This window comes from Taudactylus pleione, unplaced genomic scaffold (assembly GCF_031769625.1).
Source record: "Taudactylus pleione unplaced genomic scaffold, aTauple2 ptg000242l, whole genome shotgun sequence".
NCBI lineage: Eukaryota > Metazoa > Chordata > Amphibia > Anura > Myobatrachidae > Taudactylus > Taudactylus pleione.
Window position 1 is genome coordinate 4,546,251 of NW_028284644.1, and position 17,933 is coordinate 4,564,183.

Sequence of the window (17,933 nt, forward strand, 5' to 3'; positions counted from 1 at the left end):
TAAGAAGAAAGATGGAGTTCTGAGACCATGCATTTATGACTGGGGCCTGAACGCCATTACCATCAAGGACCAGTTTCCCCTACCCCTGATCTCAAAGCTCTTCGATTATATAAAAGGGGCAAAGATTTTCACCAAAACTAGACCTTTGCGGGGCCTACAATCTAATCAGAATCCGATCTGGGGATGAGTGGAAGACAGCCTTTAATACTCGTGATGGTCATTATGAATAATTAGTCATGTCTTTTGGATTAAGCAATGCCCAGCTGTTTTTCAAAAATACATGAATCATATCTTCTGGGACCTGTTATATAAGTATGTGGTGGTATATCTGAACGAAATCTTGATATTCTCTGACAATATAGTGAGCCATCGCCAATACGTATGTGAAGTACTGTCATGACTCGGGGTCAACCAGCTTTTCTCCAGGCTACAGAAATGCTCCTTTGAGCAAAAGGAACTGACCTTTCTCGGGTACATCATTTCGGGTTCTTGCCTTTGGGATGGATCCAGAGAAACTTGCCACCATTGTCAACTGGTCACATCCAATTGTGTTTAAAGTGATACAATGCTTCCTGGGTTTTTGCAACTTCTATCACCAATTCCTCAGTAACTACCTGTCCATTGCAGCTCCCATAACTGCTCTTACCAAGAAGGGTCAAGATACCTGGATGTGGCCTCCTGAGGCAGAGGAAGCTTTCATCCTTCTAAAGCAGTGTTTTACTTCAGCACTCATTCTGAGGAAACCAAATTGTGACCAACCTTTTTCCTGGAGGTGGAAGCTTCCACGGTTGAAGTTGGGGCAGTGCTGTTGCAGAAGGATGAAGAGGGTAAGTGGTATTCCTGTGATATCTTCTCCCATAAATTCTCTGCTCCAGAGTAGAATTATGCCATCAGGGATAATGAACTATTAGCCATCAAGTTGGCCCTTCACAAATGGCAATACTTTTTTGAGGGAGCAAAATTTCCAGTAACAGTCTATATCGATCACAAGAACCTGATGTACCTCGTCCTCAAACTGGCTCACTGACTCAACTACCGTCAATCCAGCTGGTCATTATTTTTCCATCGGTTTAATCTGGTGATTATCTACCACCTGAGTAACAAAAACATCAAAGCCAATGCTTTACCTTGAGCATTCATATCTGCTGAGGTGGAGGAAGTAAGGGAAGACAAGCCCATTCTGAACCCTGCTTGCTTTGTGGCAGTTACCAACAAGGTCAAGGTTCCGCCGAGGAAAACATTCATAGCACCCAGACTCCAGTCTAAATTACTTCAGTGGACTCATTCATCATGCTTCACTGGTCATGCAGGCGTGAGAAAAACTCTTAAATAGAGGGATTTGTAGCACCCACCTCCCTGCAATCTATCTCGACTATCTCTGGAGCTAATCCTCAGGAATTCTTGGTGGCCGACAGTATGCTGTGATGTCAAAGACTTTGTGGCAGCTTGTACTACCTGTGCACAACATAAGGTCCCACCTCACCCTCCCTCTGGTTCTCTACAGATGTGTCCTTTTGCATACTTGCTGCTCGCACTGTAAATATGCCCACACACCGTGCCATGTGATTTTCTCCGCAGCTGCATACACCACGGTATGGGTATGCCATGCCGCGTGCTGCGTTTGCACCATGCAATCTTATGAGGGTTGCGGGTACGTTCATGGGTGCATGACTCGTGCCATACATGGCGAGATTTTCCGCAAAAGTGGCAAAGATATAACTGAACATATCTCTATGTCCACTATCAGTGCTTGATCATCCCTGGTCCCATGAATCCATGGACTTTGTCACTGATCTACCATCTTGCCAGGGTTCAATACCATGTGGGTGGTGGTGGTGGACAGATTTTCCAAGGGTGCTCATTTCATCCCAAAAAAAGGTTTATCCTCTGCTCTGAAACTGGCAGAAGCATTCATAAGAGAAATCTGCAGGGCCTCTTCTAAGTACAAACTGCAGACAGGAAGAAGAAAAAAGGTTTCTCTACTGAGTCCTGGGGACAGAGTTAATCAATCATCTGCAATTGAAGGTGCCTACAATGAAGTTTACTCCCAGGTTAATTGGACTTTTCAGATCCTCCAAATGGCTTACAATTTGAGGCTGCCAGGCATGCTTAAAATACAGAATGCTTATCATATTTCCATCTTGAAACTGCTAGTTTTGAATCTGTCTTTGACACCCTGTGATTTTCCTTTGGCTATGCCAGTGGACCATAAAGAGGAATATGACGTGAAACTAATTTCTCAAGGTACAATTCAATTCCTGGTGGACTGGAAAGGATTTGGTCCCAAAAAACGCTGTTGGGTCAAGGTTCCGTATTTTCACGCACCTCAACTTCTTCAGAAATTCCACAAGAAGTTTCCTGGCAAGCCTTTTGTGGGGTGTTTGGTGCCCACCAATAGAAGAGGCGGTAATGTCACAGCATGCCGGTCCTGCGGCACTGGTTTGCAGCAGAGCAGTGGGTGGGGAGTCCCCGGCACCCACTGCTGTATAGTCCTCCTCTTCCTTTCAGCATCCGGCAGCATGGTGTGGGCAGCTGCGGCTCCCCTGGGGGCACGAGTGCCGATTTAAGAAAAATTTAAAGGGACCCTCCCATTGTGATGTCACAGGAGACGCCTAACTCAAGCCCCTGTCTGAATAAGGAAGTCCATGGGAGCACTCCTGTGCCAAAGTAAAGGCTCTCAAACCATACTCCAGCGATCCCAGTGATACCGTCTGCTTGTTCCTGACCTTGACTTTGTTTGTGATCTACTTCCGTCTCCACAAGGGTCTCATATTGGTCCTCTACCACAAGGGTCTCATCGCAAGCCCGATGGTCACGATGGTCTTGACCATCGTGACCATTTTCCTGGCCGCTCGCAACAGCTATGCGAGTGGCCAGGAGGCCGTTCTAAAAAACAAAAAGACCGGCCCTGATTCAGAGTGAGCGCTCTGTAAGAGCGTCCGGCTCTGAGTCAGGGCCTCTGCTCCATCCATAGTACACTAGCACCTGTTTTATGGAACCTAATCTGAGGACTGCGGCCTGCATGTCAGATGCAGCTAAGTCCAAACCTCCTTGTGGGTGTCCCTGGTGAATACCGCCAGCACGTTAGACTGCATCGCAGTGCGCGAACTAGCAATTGTATTCGGAATTGCGATTGCATAGGCTACGCAGACCCAGAGCAGAGTGATTGACAGGAAGTGCCATTTGTGGGTGGTGACAGGGGGTGGTTGGGCAAATGTAGGCATCCCAGTGTGTTTCAAGGCCGTTGCAGTGGCACTGCGTGGCTATAAGCAGCCAAAGCACTGATAGTGTGCGTGGCTGGTAGCAATATCCGAGTAAGGTCAAGGCTTGTGCAAGTGTGCATGTGGGTCCGATGTTACTCGATGTTACAGATGGTTTTGCTATGTTCCCCTAGTATAAGGATGTGAGTAAGGGGAAGTGGGAGTCCTTATGTTAGGATGCAATCGCAATGTGAATGCAAAAATGTAAATAGCACCACTGATATTAGCAACTGTGATACGTGCGTATAAGCACGATTGCAATCCGTAGTGAATCAGGCTCAGAGTCTCTTTGAGTACTGGAAGGAAAAAAAGGCAATTTGGAGGCCCTTGTACAAACTGGCTTTGCATTACTTCAGCTGCCTACCCTCCAGTGTGTACTCAGAAAGAGTTTTCAGCACAGCCAGGAACCTTATCAGTGATCAGCATAGGAGGCTAAATCCTCAAACTGTGGAAAATATGATGTTCATCAAAATGAACTGGAAATTCCATGAAGAAGACCTTTCCTGGCAATTACATCAAGTACAGAGACTCCTGCAATGGTGGATTCCAGTGTGGATGAGGATGATGCTCACACTGATGAGGGTGAGGATGATAATGACAATGACATCTTGCTACTGTAGAGCTGTTAGCTTAGCTGCCTTAAGCCACTATTTAGGGGCCAAAACAAATAAAGCACTTTAGCCACAGTCAGTTCATGTCACTGAAGTGTTTGGGTTGTTAAACTGTACATATCCTTTTTAATATCCAACATAAGGGTGGGTTGGAGGGCCCAAGGGCAATTCCATCTTGCACCACTTTTATTTTCTGCTGTGTGGCAATGTTTTATCTAAACTGATATGCATTTGTGCCGCTGCTCTGATGCTTAGTTACTAGCCAGCTCGCTGCGGCCTCTGATCTAAAGTGGATGAAAGCAATATTGTCAGCTATGAGGTGGTCAAAATTGACTGGAAATGAGTGGAAATTAATGTTATTGAGGTTGATAATACTCTAGGACAGAGGTGTGCAATAAGCGGCCCTTCAGCTGTTGTTGAACTACAAATCCCAGCATGCCTTGCAACTGTTTTAGCATGGCCAAATAACAAAACTGTTGCAGGGCATGGTGGGATGGTTAGTTCTACAACATCTGGGGGGCCACTTATTGCCCATCCCTACTTTAGGAACAAAACCCATCACGGCATTTTGGCAAAACCAAAACCAGACAACAAATTAGAACCAAAACCAGCAAAAATGGTCCGGTGCATATCTCTACTTCCTGGTGTCAAGGTGCAGACAACAGCAGTGTGCTGTTTCCCACGGCAGCCACTCCACTCTCGGCTTTGCATTGTAGTATAGTCTAGTAGAGGATGTTATTTTGATTTATCATCAGTTGCTTTGGGTCGCTGAGAGTTTGTGCTGGTGTCCTTTCTATGTTTGCTACATTTTCTTTCTACATTGATGCATTTGCTGTTGCTGTTTGCCGCAGGAGCAGGTATCGCTGCTTTGGCATGCTCTTGTCTTGCCTGGGCAGGTGAAAGGGTCACAATTTTGCCAAGGGCGATAGTCACTGGGTTTGTTTAATTGTGCATCTTGGTCCAACTCCATGGTTAATTTTTTTGCAGCGAGCGGGGTGAGTGCCTACATCGCTTCAGTATTATATATTGTGCATTCTATATCCCACCTCCCACCTTTGCTGTGATCTCGCTCCCCGATTTGCGATGCAGTAAACGACTAGGTTGTGGTTGTTGGGTTGCGAGCTCAGTCTGTTTGTGAGTACCATAGGTCTTGGTGCGCATACTATATGAATTATAATTATAGACTTTGAATAGACAAAGGGCCTGATTCAGAGGTTGATGCAAGTGCCAGATGTTGTACTTCTGCGTGTGCATCCCAGACTTACTGTGCATGCGTTCCGTTACTGATGAGGGCGCATATCACAATTTCATGGACATCATTGAAATTTCAGTGGGCATTCCTAAATGTTGATTGGTGGGGTGGTTAATGGTGGTGGGCATGTTGGGGTGAGGAACTGTGTCTAAGCTCCACTAACACCGGGGCCATAGACCTATGGACATTATCCATCTGCCATAAGCAGCTGCAATGTTCGATGTTGCGGCTGATTCATATGGAAATAGTGCTTCTACATGAGCACTTTGGCAGATTTGTGCCGTGACCAGGTGCCCATCACTGTGGCATTCAAAGACAAATGTCGCAACTGCTACACTACTGCATCCATCTCTGAGTCAGGCCAAATGACTTTTTAACAGAATTGCAAATACTCCTAGATGCAACTTGGACAGGTTAAAAACTCTCTAAATGTAGCTTGAACAAATCAGATGCACTGACATACTCTTAATGCAGCTTGAATAGACAAATACACTTTTAGAACAATAATCTGCCAGATGGCTTAAGCAGAGTTCCCTCAGTATCTTTAAAGTTACTTAAAAGAAGGTCCAGGGACTATTTTGACCTTCTCAGTTGGATGAGCCCTGTGCTAGCTCTTTCAAATGATCATTAACAACTCAATTCTGCCCAACTGTGGCTTGAGGAATGTGCTACCTTGAACAAAAGCCTGTTGCCCAGCCACCACAGGATTGGTGTATCCTGCAGTGCAGCTTCCCAGTGTCTGCTTCTCTACAGCCACACACCAACTCCAGCCTTGCCTACATTACACAGTCAGCTCCCTGGCTACACCCTCCTTAATCAGTATGCAAACCCGCATTTGTTGCGTTCCTGGGCACAACTTTCCGCCAGCACTATCCTGTTCCTCCTAATAGCTCTAGAAGTGGTGTTACACTAGGGATGGCCATCGACTATCGATGATTAACAACCATTAATTGTTAACCACTAATGGCCATTGGTTTTGCCATCAATGGTGGAGATAGTGTTTTTTTGCCATCGATAGCACAGAGCCCCACAATATTTTTTTTCTCCTTGGCACCAGGACATGGAACTTAGTTCCACCCTCAATGCAACCTGCAAAGCCCCACCATCATCTCAGATTGGCGATTAATAGAGCAAGAATGACCATTGGTGGGTGAAACCTTTGATGATTCCCATCAATTTTTAACACACTGATGACCATCCCTATGTTAAACTGGCATATGTTGCTGGCAATCTTGGGGAAACCTCGCACCATTTTGGGTAGGCCCATTTGTAGTTCTCTCCTGCAGTTACCAGACTACTTATATCTGCATAATCAAGCCTCTACAAGTAGGTGAATTTAATCATATATAGTAGTGCTGCACCATGTAAGTTTTGCTCATTGTGAATAACCCAAAATGAGGTAATTAATAAGGTTACATGAGGTGTCAAGCATCTTAATTCCTATCATGTTATAGAAACTTTTACATATAAATATATATTTAGTGTCACTTATCTATTACATTATTGTGCATGGTGTCCATCTAGCACAAGCACACTGGACACCATACACTTGCATGACCTCTACTGACAACTGGATGCTGGTGACAGCTTCATCCAAATGCTGTCTGCCAGCAGTGAGAAATGAATTCACTCAGGAGAATAACAGAGAAGCAGGTTCCAGCAGGTCATCACAGTGAGCAGCACCAAAAGATCACAGATTGACAGTTTTTATAAAACCACCTTAGAAGATTTCCAAATTATTCGTGAGCGAATCTTCTACAATGGGGTACCAATATAATAATCTTACAGTCAGTGAAAGACAGGCCCTCAAACAGTTACAATCAGATCAATCTCTAACATCTTGATAAGGTGGTGGATTGATCATTCAAGACAAAAATAGAAGACTATAGGCAACTGAGTTATGAAATGTTTTATGAGATATTAGAGGCTGACCCCACAATCAGATTCCAAAAGGAACATAAGACCCTGTTAGATCAGGCAAATCATGGGAGGGGGTGATATCCAGGGATACTTATAATTTTCTTTTTCATCCTGTCATCCCCACATACTATCACCACTCTAAAATCCATAAATCCCTCACAAACCCCCCTGATCATCCTATTATTTGTGGAATTGGGTGCTTCACTTCTAATCTTTTTTTTTGTCGATTCTCATCTCCAACCATGAGTAATTTCCTTGAGGTCTTATATCTGGGGCACTACCCAAATCTTACAACTAATAGATCCCATCAAGTGGCACCCTGAGTACTTTATTTTGACATGTGATATACAGGCTTTCTATACACACATCCCACAGCAATTGGGCATAAAAGCTGTAAAATATTATTTGAGTAAGGATGATATGGCCTTGGGTGACTTAAATGAGTTTATCGTATCATGTATTTCTTGAATCTTATCCCATAATTACTTTCTATTCAATCACCAGTTCTTTTTCCAGACACGTGGTACTGCCATGGGGACCAGGTTTGCACCGAGCTTCGCCAACCTCTATATGGGAATCCTCGAAGAGAGAATCATTTGGGGTGGCGTGTTCACTTCAAACCTAATCCTCTATGGAACATACATTAATTGCCTTTTCTTTTTCTGGAAAGCAGATGTTGAGTCAGCTACCACATAATTTTAATTATCTGAATTGTAATCCCTATCACCTCTCTTGCATGAGCAGTATTAGCTCTAGTTTAATTAATTTCCTGTAAATCACCCTCTCAATTATAAATGATGAGATTGTTACAGGTACATATCAGGTAGACTCCAATAAATTAATTTTAAAAGTAATCATCACAAAACATGGTTACAGAATATTCCATCCAGCCAAATACTGTACATAGGAATTGTAGTAGTAGACAGGACTTTGAAAAACATGCAAAAATTCTAATTAAGGCTTTTGAAGGAAAAAAATATTCCACTTCTCTTCTAACAGATTCTTTCAACAAAATATCCTCTCTAGACAGAAACAAGCTTCTGACATTTAATAATAATAAGACACAGAACACTAAAAACAAATAGAATTTCATAAGCCTCTTGTATTTGATACCAGTGTAAATACAGGATCATCAGGAATCAAGAAACCATCTTGGTTTCTGGGGATCCTGTAACATGTATTGAAACTTGATTGTCTTGACAAAGGTTCCAAGTGACCGAAAAGTTGACCTTAAATGTGACATGTGAGTCTACTTTATAAAAACCTATTTACAGGTGGAACTGGTGAGTGCCCTCTGTTTTTTAATTTTATATGACTATACCCATGAATTTGGATTTCCCAGTGTGGTGCACCTAAGCTGCTGGACATTATTGCGATGTGAGTGCAGGTGATTTGGGTTCACCTACCCGGCTTGATAGAAAATTGTCTTACTAACTGGACACCCAAATCTAGGATCTTAAGGATTAATAGAAACAATGCTATTCTTACAGTACATTGAGCCATTGAATACACAAAAGACTCATATTTGGAAATACTGTTCCAACCATGGTACTGTTTTAATAAATATATAATTTATTTACCAATAAGCCATATCATTTTCCTGCTGAGTTTTCATATATACAGTACAGTCACTGATTTTTCTACCAACACCTGTATATTGTAAGAAAGTTTAATATCCATATCCAGTGAATATAGCGTGTAGTGTTTTACTTATTGATGTGATATTTTATGTGGGTTTAATGTTGTGTTTATTAAATTAAATATATTATTGACTGAACATTTGAGACATCCATTACTAATTGACCCATATTTTTGGGGGAAGACTCTGTGCAACCAAATCCCATTTGTTTTGTACTATTGTGGGTATCACATAAATTTTCTTCTTGACAGCTGCATTGTCTGCTCCTAGATCCCTGAGAAGTCACCCACTATTTCACTCTTTTTTAAGTCTCTTGCACTATGTCCCGGGTCTCAACCACTTTCTCTGAATTACACACTATTCTCGGCAATGTGCCCACATTTCACATAGCCCCAAACTCTCAGAGTATCTCCTGCCCTCCTGACTGGCCTCTTAAACCTTCAAAAAAAGTCAAGGAGATGTCCACAGAACTACCCTCTGTGTTTTCTTAAAATTGGAGAGGCACAGAGGCTGAGCTTTCCTGTTTCCGAAAGAATAGAGAGATATAGGAAGGGAGAGATGGTGTAGTGATACATAGGGGGAGGGCAAGAGTGAGGGATGGGGTGGGAGAGAGAGAGAGAGAGAGATAGGGGAAGAAATGAGAGAGGAAAAAGAAACCTCTACAGGTATGGGCACAATAGCTAGTGACCTGGTGAATAACAAGTCCAAAATACTAGTTAGTAATCAGTAGAAAATTGTGTAATCAGTAGAAAATTGTGTACTCACTAACACAGAACTCCTTTATTTCCGACCAGGTGTAATCACTTTGACATGTGATAGACGATGACATCAACTTTTCATTCACATATCCAGGAAGACATTTATACAAAATAGTAAATGCCTCTGGGAAATAGTTGTTTTTCTTACTACCAACTGCATTATTAATTGTGGCAAATTTTAGCTGTGGAGGGTCAGGGCAGGTTTCTGAAATTAAAGAAAAACAAAATTTGCTCATGTCTAATTTCATTCTGCAGAAAAGATGATGTTGCTCTGTTTGCTATATTTGATAAATACTTAAGAAAAAAGTTACTAACGGTTACAAGAGGGAACTGTGCCGTTCCATCTGCCATCAGCTGAACAATATCTAGTGATGATCCCAAACAGTATATATCTGTAGGACACAGAGGATAATAACAGGTTACTACCAAACTCACTGTTACCAGAAGAATAAATTTGCCAAGACTCACCCAACATTACACTTGTATGTGGCAGTGGATTCAAAGAATATATCCAAAAATTGAATGGCTCCATTGTCGACAATATCTGGAATGCCGCAGGAAACCTCTGATACAAAGAACAATTATTAATTTGTTTCACAAAAAATACTTTAAAGTTACATCACACTGTGATTAAGAGAAGCACATAGTACTGTCCTGTGCTAAGTGATAAAGCTTGCCATATCATTTGTTTCCAGCTAAGAATGCTCCAGTGTGGGCTGAGTTTTTTTTCTCTATTACCATATACTGCACAATTGATATTAATAACTTAATAAACATTGTTACATTTGGTGAGCAGTGATATGATCATGTATTATCCAGAAGGTCTCACCTACAGTATGTGATGTCTACTTTCTTTAACACATTTAAGGCAGCCTCAAAACTTTTAATAATGTCTTTTATTTGTATAGAATTCAAGTTCTAATTTAAGAGCAGGTAAAAAATATGATGTTACCTAATTAATATTAATATGGTGGGTACTATGACTTACTGGAATAACTTCTAATCCTATTGTTTACTATCACTAACTCAAATTGCATGTTTTGGACAAAGGTCTGACTTTGAAGAGCAAAATTCACTTTGTTTTACAGTGCATGCTGTAGGATGTGCCATCAGCGCCATCTGGGGTACACTGCAGTTATTTTGTGGGCCAAATTCCTCTAACAAACTTAGACCTGTGCTGGGGCTGTGAGTGTCCCCATGAAAGGCCAACTCCACTCTTGTGTTTCTCTGTAACAGTGTGAGCAGCCCAGCTCGTCACAGTGTTGTGTTGGTTGTAGCTATGTGGGGAGACCACCATGCTGTTTGTTTCTTAAGATATGTGCAACATATTTTATCCAACTAAGAGCATCATTTTGTCACCTGCATTTAGGTGTGCATTCATAACAAAAATTGTGCTCAACTCCACATTAGCCTCTATAGGCAATATCCTGTAGAAGTGCTTTTATAGTCCTGTATTAGGAGGTATTATTGTAAATTGAAGCACCCATCATAATGATTTTAATTAGGCAAAATCACTTTTGACTGGATCTACTCCTTTATCTATCTAGTGTGATATTTGTATGGCCATTGAAAGAGAACAGTGCTCAAATAAGTGGTGTCTTGGCCTAGCAGACAAAAAGGGGTATTCAATATGGGAGCGAAAAGTCCGTGCTAGACTTTTCGCTCCACATCGGAGATTTTTCAGGGATAAAGTATCGGGCGCGCGCCCGCTTTATCCTGTATTCAATATAAAATCTACGAAAACGGGACCTGGCGAAGTGGGATTTGCGATAAACTACGAAATTTTCATTGAAAAAATTGTAGGACCCCCCTAAAGTTGTAAAAACATGGGGGATCACTATGGGTACCCCCGTTTTAGCCTGCAAATGAAAGTCGGGGATTTAAACAGCCGCAGCAGGTGTTTTTTTCCCGACATTGAAGAAGTGTTGCAGAAGAACACTTAGGTTTTTTTTTTCGTTTTTTTAATTTGGGGTACATGAAAATGGGTACTAGCATATTTTTATGTCCCTAAAGTAAGTTTTTAAAAATTCTGTAACTATGCACCTGCCGCTAATAGCCTATTCTAGAATACACCTGCCGCATACTTCCAGAATAGCCCTGAACCTATTTCCCTATTTTTAAACACTTTTTTCCCTTTTTTTTTTTACCCCAATTTTTTAATTAATTTTTTGGGGTGTCCCTATTTTTTAAAAAACTTTTTTTGACACAGTTATTTTTAAAATGTCATTCCCAGGGGTGCAGGCTATTTTTTTTAAGCATGCACCCCTAAACCCCAATTCTTCACTTTTTTTCGCCACCTATTCACTGGTGAAAAGTTATCCCCGTTTTTTTTCAAAGACTTTTCGAACCTGCGAAAAGTCTTTGAAATTGAATACAGTGTAAAACTAAAACCTGCTATAATGACGTCATAGGTGCGATATTATCGCAAAAACTGAGTTTTCGCCCCATATTGAATTCCCCTAAAAGTGTATTTGTGAATTACATTAGGATATTATGATTGGCTCCCTGAGTAAAAAGCACTGTATCTATTTATATATTTATTTATTTATCCATCCAATACCTAATAGGAGATTCATATGACTGTAGGTTGTATAGCCAATCTCCTCAATGAAGCAAGTTAAGATCATACTCTGAGTTTCAAAAGTTGTAACAAACTATAGGTTGGGAATGATATTACCTACCTGTCCAGCTCCCAGGGTTCCCACTGGATTGAAAACAATTGTGGACAAGTGGATATGTTTCCATTGCAACCAATCCTATTCTACATATCAATCATCTACATACTACATTCTATAAAAGCATATCTAGAATCTGATTGGTTGCTTTTGGGAACACCTCCACTTGTTCTCTATAGAAGGATTGATATATCCCCCTCTCACTAACCACTAATGATGAATAGGCCCAGAAGTTTACAGGGTGAGTTATAGATCATCAAAGTGACAAAATATTTTTTACACTATGGTGCTTAAAGATATAATAATTTAGAGGTGTATTTGATCAGCCGCTTTTGTGTGGTATGGTTTAACTAAAACTTCAACAACAATTAATCCACAACTGATAACTGATTAGTTAGTTAAATAGCTAGACAGTTTATATAAATATAAATTCTTCCAACTACTTGCTTTGCATTTTACAGGTTTATATAACAGTTATGCAACACCTGCAAGCTCTCATTGACCATAACATACTTACTACCACAGAAGTCATCATTAGATATTGACCATGTATTGTCTTTCTGACAAACAGTGACATTATTTATGGTTGGAATGTAATTGTATCCCGGTATACAGGAATATGTAAAGTTAATCCCCTCTGCATAAGATTCCAAAGTAACAGGTTCCTTGAGCACAGCATGTGTAAGATTCTGAGGCTTTGGACAATCACCTGTGTAATGAAATAATCAAAACAATTTAGACGTGATCTAAACCGCTTAACACACATATTTCTTTATTTATATATCTATAACCATTTTTAATAAGACAAATAAAGTATGCAATTATTAAAATAATACATACTACAGAAAACAATACCTAGAACTATTCTGTTATATATATATATATAAATATATATATATATATATATATTTCTACTTCAGGGTCCATAGGGGGTCCACAGGGTTGACCTTGGGGTATAGCTGGATCTGGATCCACGGGGCACCACGCAGTTAAAGCTTTCACTGCTCCCAGGATGCACTTGGGTCCGTCCTCCTCTATACCCCGCCCCCGAGCCACAGCACCTCAGTTTTAGTTGGTGCCCGGCCGGAGTCGGGTCACCCTGTCGCAGTGGGGCTGCAGGATCAGCCCCTAAGCTTTATTTTAAAAGAGAAATTTTTAATTTTTTTCTACTTTTTTTACACTTTTAGAGCGGCAGCATCAGACTGTCCTTTAGGACGTCCACGCTGCCGCTCCTTCTCCCCGCTGGCGCCGCGACGCCAGTACAGCTCTGGGGATCGCGGCGGGACCCCAGAGCCTGTATTAGCCGGGCTCTGGGGACTCCCTTGACTGCTGCCGAACGCGACGGGGATCAGGTAAGCCGTGGGTCGCCGCGTGCGGCGGCCCGCGGATACTTTATATGCAGTCAGAAGCCTCCGGTCTCTGGGGACAGACCGGAGGCACTAGCGGCGGCGGCGGGCTCCCCCTCTATAGAGGAATACCCCGCGTGTCCGCTAGACCAGCAGGGTAACAGGCTGGTAGCGGGACCGGCAACCCGGGGGTTAATTGCTAGCCAGGGGAGGCAGCCTTCCCTGTCTAGTGGCTCCTCCCCTCAGCTCAGCGCGCCTTTCAACTAGCAGTCTGGCGTCGCTGAGCTGCTCTTATCTCTCGGCCACTCCTCCTCTGAGGTCTCCGACAGCCATCTTTACTGGCAGGCATCACAGACTCCCAGGCGGTATCAAGTGGACCGGTCCCCCTGTGTACCTCTCCCCTGCTAAAGGACAGTGTACACAGCGCTATAGCCCTCCCAGACAATGAATCTGGGCGGTTGATTGTAGCGGAAGGTGCAGTGAGTACTAACTTTTCTGCATTGTATGTGACTATTGCTAGTGCTACCTGTCTGTGACTTCTCCTTACTGTCAGCTTATAACTATCCCTTTCCTTCTCCTACGGCCCGGCAGGTGTGTGGGGGAAGGGCGTTTTTCTGATACCCTCACTTATATAAATCACGTATTTGTGGAGTCAGTCACATACTGTTGTGTGCTACACAGTACCATATCTGGGCTGTTGTGTCGCATACTGGTGAGTGCGCGGGTGTTAAAACCGTAATTCCTCTGGTGATACGTATTTCTTGTGTATTTACGGTATCATGTCTGATGAGGAGACTGAGCGCTCTGTGGCTCCTGTGCTATTTTCCTGCAGATGCTGTGCTGCTGGAGTTGATGGGGAGGACTTGTCTCAGGATGGTCTGTGCGGGCGGTGCCAGCTGGTACCGGGCCCCTCCAACCCACCTGTGTCACAGGACCCTCCTTGGGCGATGTTTTCACAGGTGCTGGAGTCTACTGCGGACAGGTTATCGGTCCCATCAGTCCCTTCTAGGACGTTGCCTCAGCCCACCATCCCCCATTCCCCGGGTATTCCGCAAATATTGCGGTCTCCCCCCAGGGCCCAGACTGTGGGTCCTTACTCAGGACTGCCTATGTATGTGCAGTCTCCCCCAGTGACGCGTCAGTCTGTAGTACCTTTGCAGAGTTTTGCTCCGACGGCTCCTCCACCTTGGGTGGATGTTCTCTCCAGCTCCGTACAGAGTCTGGCAGCTTCATCCTTGGCGTTTCAGTCGATGTTGCAAAGTGATGTGCCACCAAGGGTGTCTAAACGTCCGGTTGTGAGTTCACTAGCTGCGCAGTTGTTGGACTCGGAAGTGTCCTCAGATGATGGAGAAATCCATGAGGACTCTGACTCTGATGCCATGGGGCAGGAGGTGGAAGCTAAGTCCTCCATTAATGTTCCAGCCTTAGTTAGGGCGGTGCAGGCTATCCTACATGTTGAGGATGATGCGCCGGCTCCTAGGTCGAAGTTTCCTAATTTTAAAAAGGCCAAGGTGACTTCAACTGTGTTCCCCCTGTCTGATCAATTAACGGATCATATGGCGGCGGCCTGGTAATTACCCAGTAAGAGGTTCCATCCACAGAAGAGGTTGGTGGCGAACTATCCTTTTCCTGAAGCTCATTGCAGGAAATGGGAGACTCCGCCGGCAGTGGATTCCCACGTTACCCGCTTGATCAAAAGCGCGACGCTGCCATTGCCGTCTATCTCCTCTTTGAAGGATCCCACGGACAGGAAGGTGGAGACTTGTTTAAAGACAATTTATTCTCTTTCCGGGGCGGTGGCTCACCCGTCCATGGCTATCTCCTGGGTGGCTAAAGCCATTGAGGCCTGGGCCAATGCCTTGGAGGATACCTTTCCTGATGAGGCTCTGGATATCCAGAGAGCATTAGTGGGACAGATGCGGGATGCAGCTTCCTATATCGGGGAAGCGGCTTTGGATGCCAGCCTGCTCACTTCTAGGGTGTCGGCTGCAGCGGTGTCTGCTCGGCGCTCCCTGTGGCTAAGGTCCTGGAGGGCTGATGCAGATTCAAAAAAGGGTCTGGAGGCTTTGCCTTTTAATGGTGATTTACTATTTGGTCCGGATTTGGACAAGATAGTGGATACTTTGGCTAAGTCCAAGTTGGCTTTCCTCCCTTCGGCCTCTGCGCCGGCTAAAGTGAGGAGCTCTGCCTTTCGGTCCTTTCGAGTTCAGGGTAAGGCCAAGGGCCAGTCCTTCCCGAGACATTCGGCGACCAAGGCCGCACCCAAGCCCAAGAAGCAGGCATGGAGTGCTTGGCGCCCTTCTTCCAAGCAGGAGGATAAGCCTGCTGCCTGATGGGACGGGCCTCTCTCTGGGGGACCCCAGAGTGGGAGGCCGACTTCTCCAATTCACCCAGTGTTGGCACAATACCACCATGGATGCCTGGGTTCGAGAAGTAGTCTCACAGGGGTATGCCCTGTCTTTTCGGTTTAGGCCGCCCCACCAGTTTTTCTGCACGAGTCCTTCTCTGGACAAGACCAAAGCTGGCCAGATTCAGGTATCTATAGAATCTTTGCTACAAGCAGGGGTCATTGTTCCCGTTCCGCAGTCTCAGCGCGGGATGGGGTACTATTCTACTCTGTTTCTGGTGCAGAAACCCAATCGTTCTCATCGCCCTATCCTGAATTTGAAGTCTCTGAACAGATACCTCAGAGTTCCCAGGTTCAGGATGGAAACGTTACGTTCCATCATTCTGGCAATGGAACCCGGGGATTATATGGTCTCCCTCGATATCCAGGACGCCTATCTCCATGTGCCCATAGCTCCGGCACATCAGCGGTATCTGAGATTTGCTATCCTGAACCATCACTACCAATTTCAGGCATTGCCTTTCAGCCTTTCCACGGCTCCGAGGGTGTTCACCAAGGTGATGGCAGTTATGGCTGCCTACCTTCGGGGTCAGGGTATACGACTGTTGCTGTACCTGGATGATCTTCTGCTGCTGGCGAGCTCCCCGGAGGTGCTTCTTCGACATCTCCACCTGACCATTGCTTGTCTTCAAGCTCACGGGTGGTTGATAAATTGGAAGAAGTCCTCTCTGGTCCCATCTCAACGGATGGTCCATCTGGGAGCACTTCTGGATTCTTGTCAACAAAGGATTTTCTTGACTCCGGAAAAAGTGTCCTCCCTACAACTGAGGATACACAGTTGCCTGAGCAGTGGCAGGGTGTCGGTCCATTCGGCAATGAGAGTCCTGGGGTCCATGGTGTCGGCATTCGACATGGTGGAATTTGACCAGTTCCATTCCAGGCCCCTGCAGGGGCAGATTCTATCGGAATGGAATGGGTTACCTCACCGGATCCGATCCCGGATGCTGGTGTTGTCCCCGGAAGTGCGCCGGTCTCTGGCGTGGTGGCTTCAGTCAGCTCATCTCATCCAGGCCCGCCCCTTTTGGATCCCGGACTGGGTTCTGCTCACGACAGATGCCAGTCTCTGGGGTTGGGGGGCAGTGACAGGCTCGTTGTCTCTCCAGGGCCGTTGGTCGGCGGAGGAAGCCATCCTTCCCATAAACGTTCTAGAGCTACGGGCAGTGTACCGTGCTCTACTGTCATCAGGCACCTTTCTTCACGGAAGAGCCATTCAGGTGCAATCGGACAACGCCACCACAGTGGCGTACATAAATCACCAGGGAGGGGCTCGCAGTCGAGCTGCGATGTCGGAGGTGTCTCAGATCCTGGCTTGGGCGGAGTGCCACCTTCCGGCGATCTCTGCAGTCTTCATCCCGGGAGTCCTCAATTGGGAGGCGGACTTCCTCAGCCATCATGACGTGCATCCTGGGGAATGGTCGCTTCACCCAGAGGTGTTTCAACTTCTCGTGGACAAATGGGGACTGCCGGAGATGGACCTGATGGCCTCCCGTCACAACTGCAAGTTGCCTGTGTACGGCTCAAGGACCAGAGATGCAGGCGCAAGCCTAGTGGACGTGCTGTCTGTGAAATGGACATTTCACCTAGCGTACCTGTACCCTCCGATCTCCCTGCTGTCTCGGGTGCTCAGAAAAATCAAACAGGATGGGGGCACATTTCTGCTGGTGGCTCCAGCGTGGCCCAGGCGTCCTTGGTACTCCGATCTCAGGAGCTTGTCCGTAGACGCCCTGTTCCTTCTGCCTCAGCGTCGGGATCTGCTGTCTCAGGGGCCCTGCCTTTACCCGGATCTGGGTCGGCTGTCTTTGACGGCGTGGCTCCCGGGGTTTTTCTACCTCTGTCATCGGTACCATGCTGAGGGCGCGTAGGCCTGCTTCAGCATGGATTTACCACAGGGTGTGGCACACTTACTTTCAGTGGTGTGAGTCCAGAAACTCAGGTGTTCAGGGTTTCTAAGATTTTGGCATTTCTACAGTCCAGTCTTGATCTAGGCTTACGTCTTGCTTCCCTGAAGGTTCATGTGTCAGCTCTGTCGGTTTGGTTCCAACGACGGATCGCTACCTTGCCTGAT

At 44.9% G+C, this 17,933-nt stretch overlaps 1 protein-coding gene across 1 annotated transcript in view; it reads right to left on the bottom strand.

Moving 5' to 3' along the window:
* Positions 1-17,933, bottom strand: part of LOC148516721 (beta-2-glycoprotein 1-like) — a 109,528-nt gene that overhangs the window by 72,973 nt on the left and 18,622 nt on the right. Inside the window, exons 2-5 of the mRNA XM_088479626.1 lie at positions 12,633-12,824; positions 9,909-10,005; positions 9,756-9,832; positions 9,448-9,645 (exon numbers count right to left, since the gene is read on the bottom strand). Of these exons, the coding sequence (XP_088335752.1) occupies positions 9,448-9,645; positions 9,756-9,832; positions 9,909-10,005; positions 12,633-12,824 (564 nt within the window). The remainder of the gene's footprint in view (positions 1-9,447; positions 9,646-9,755; positions 9,833-9,908; positions 10,006-12,632; positions 12,825-17,933) is intronic.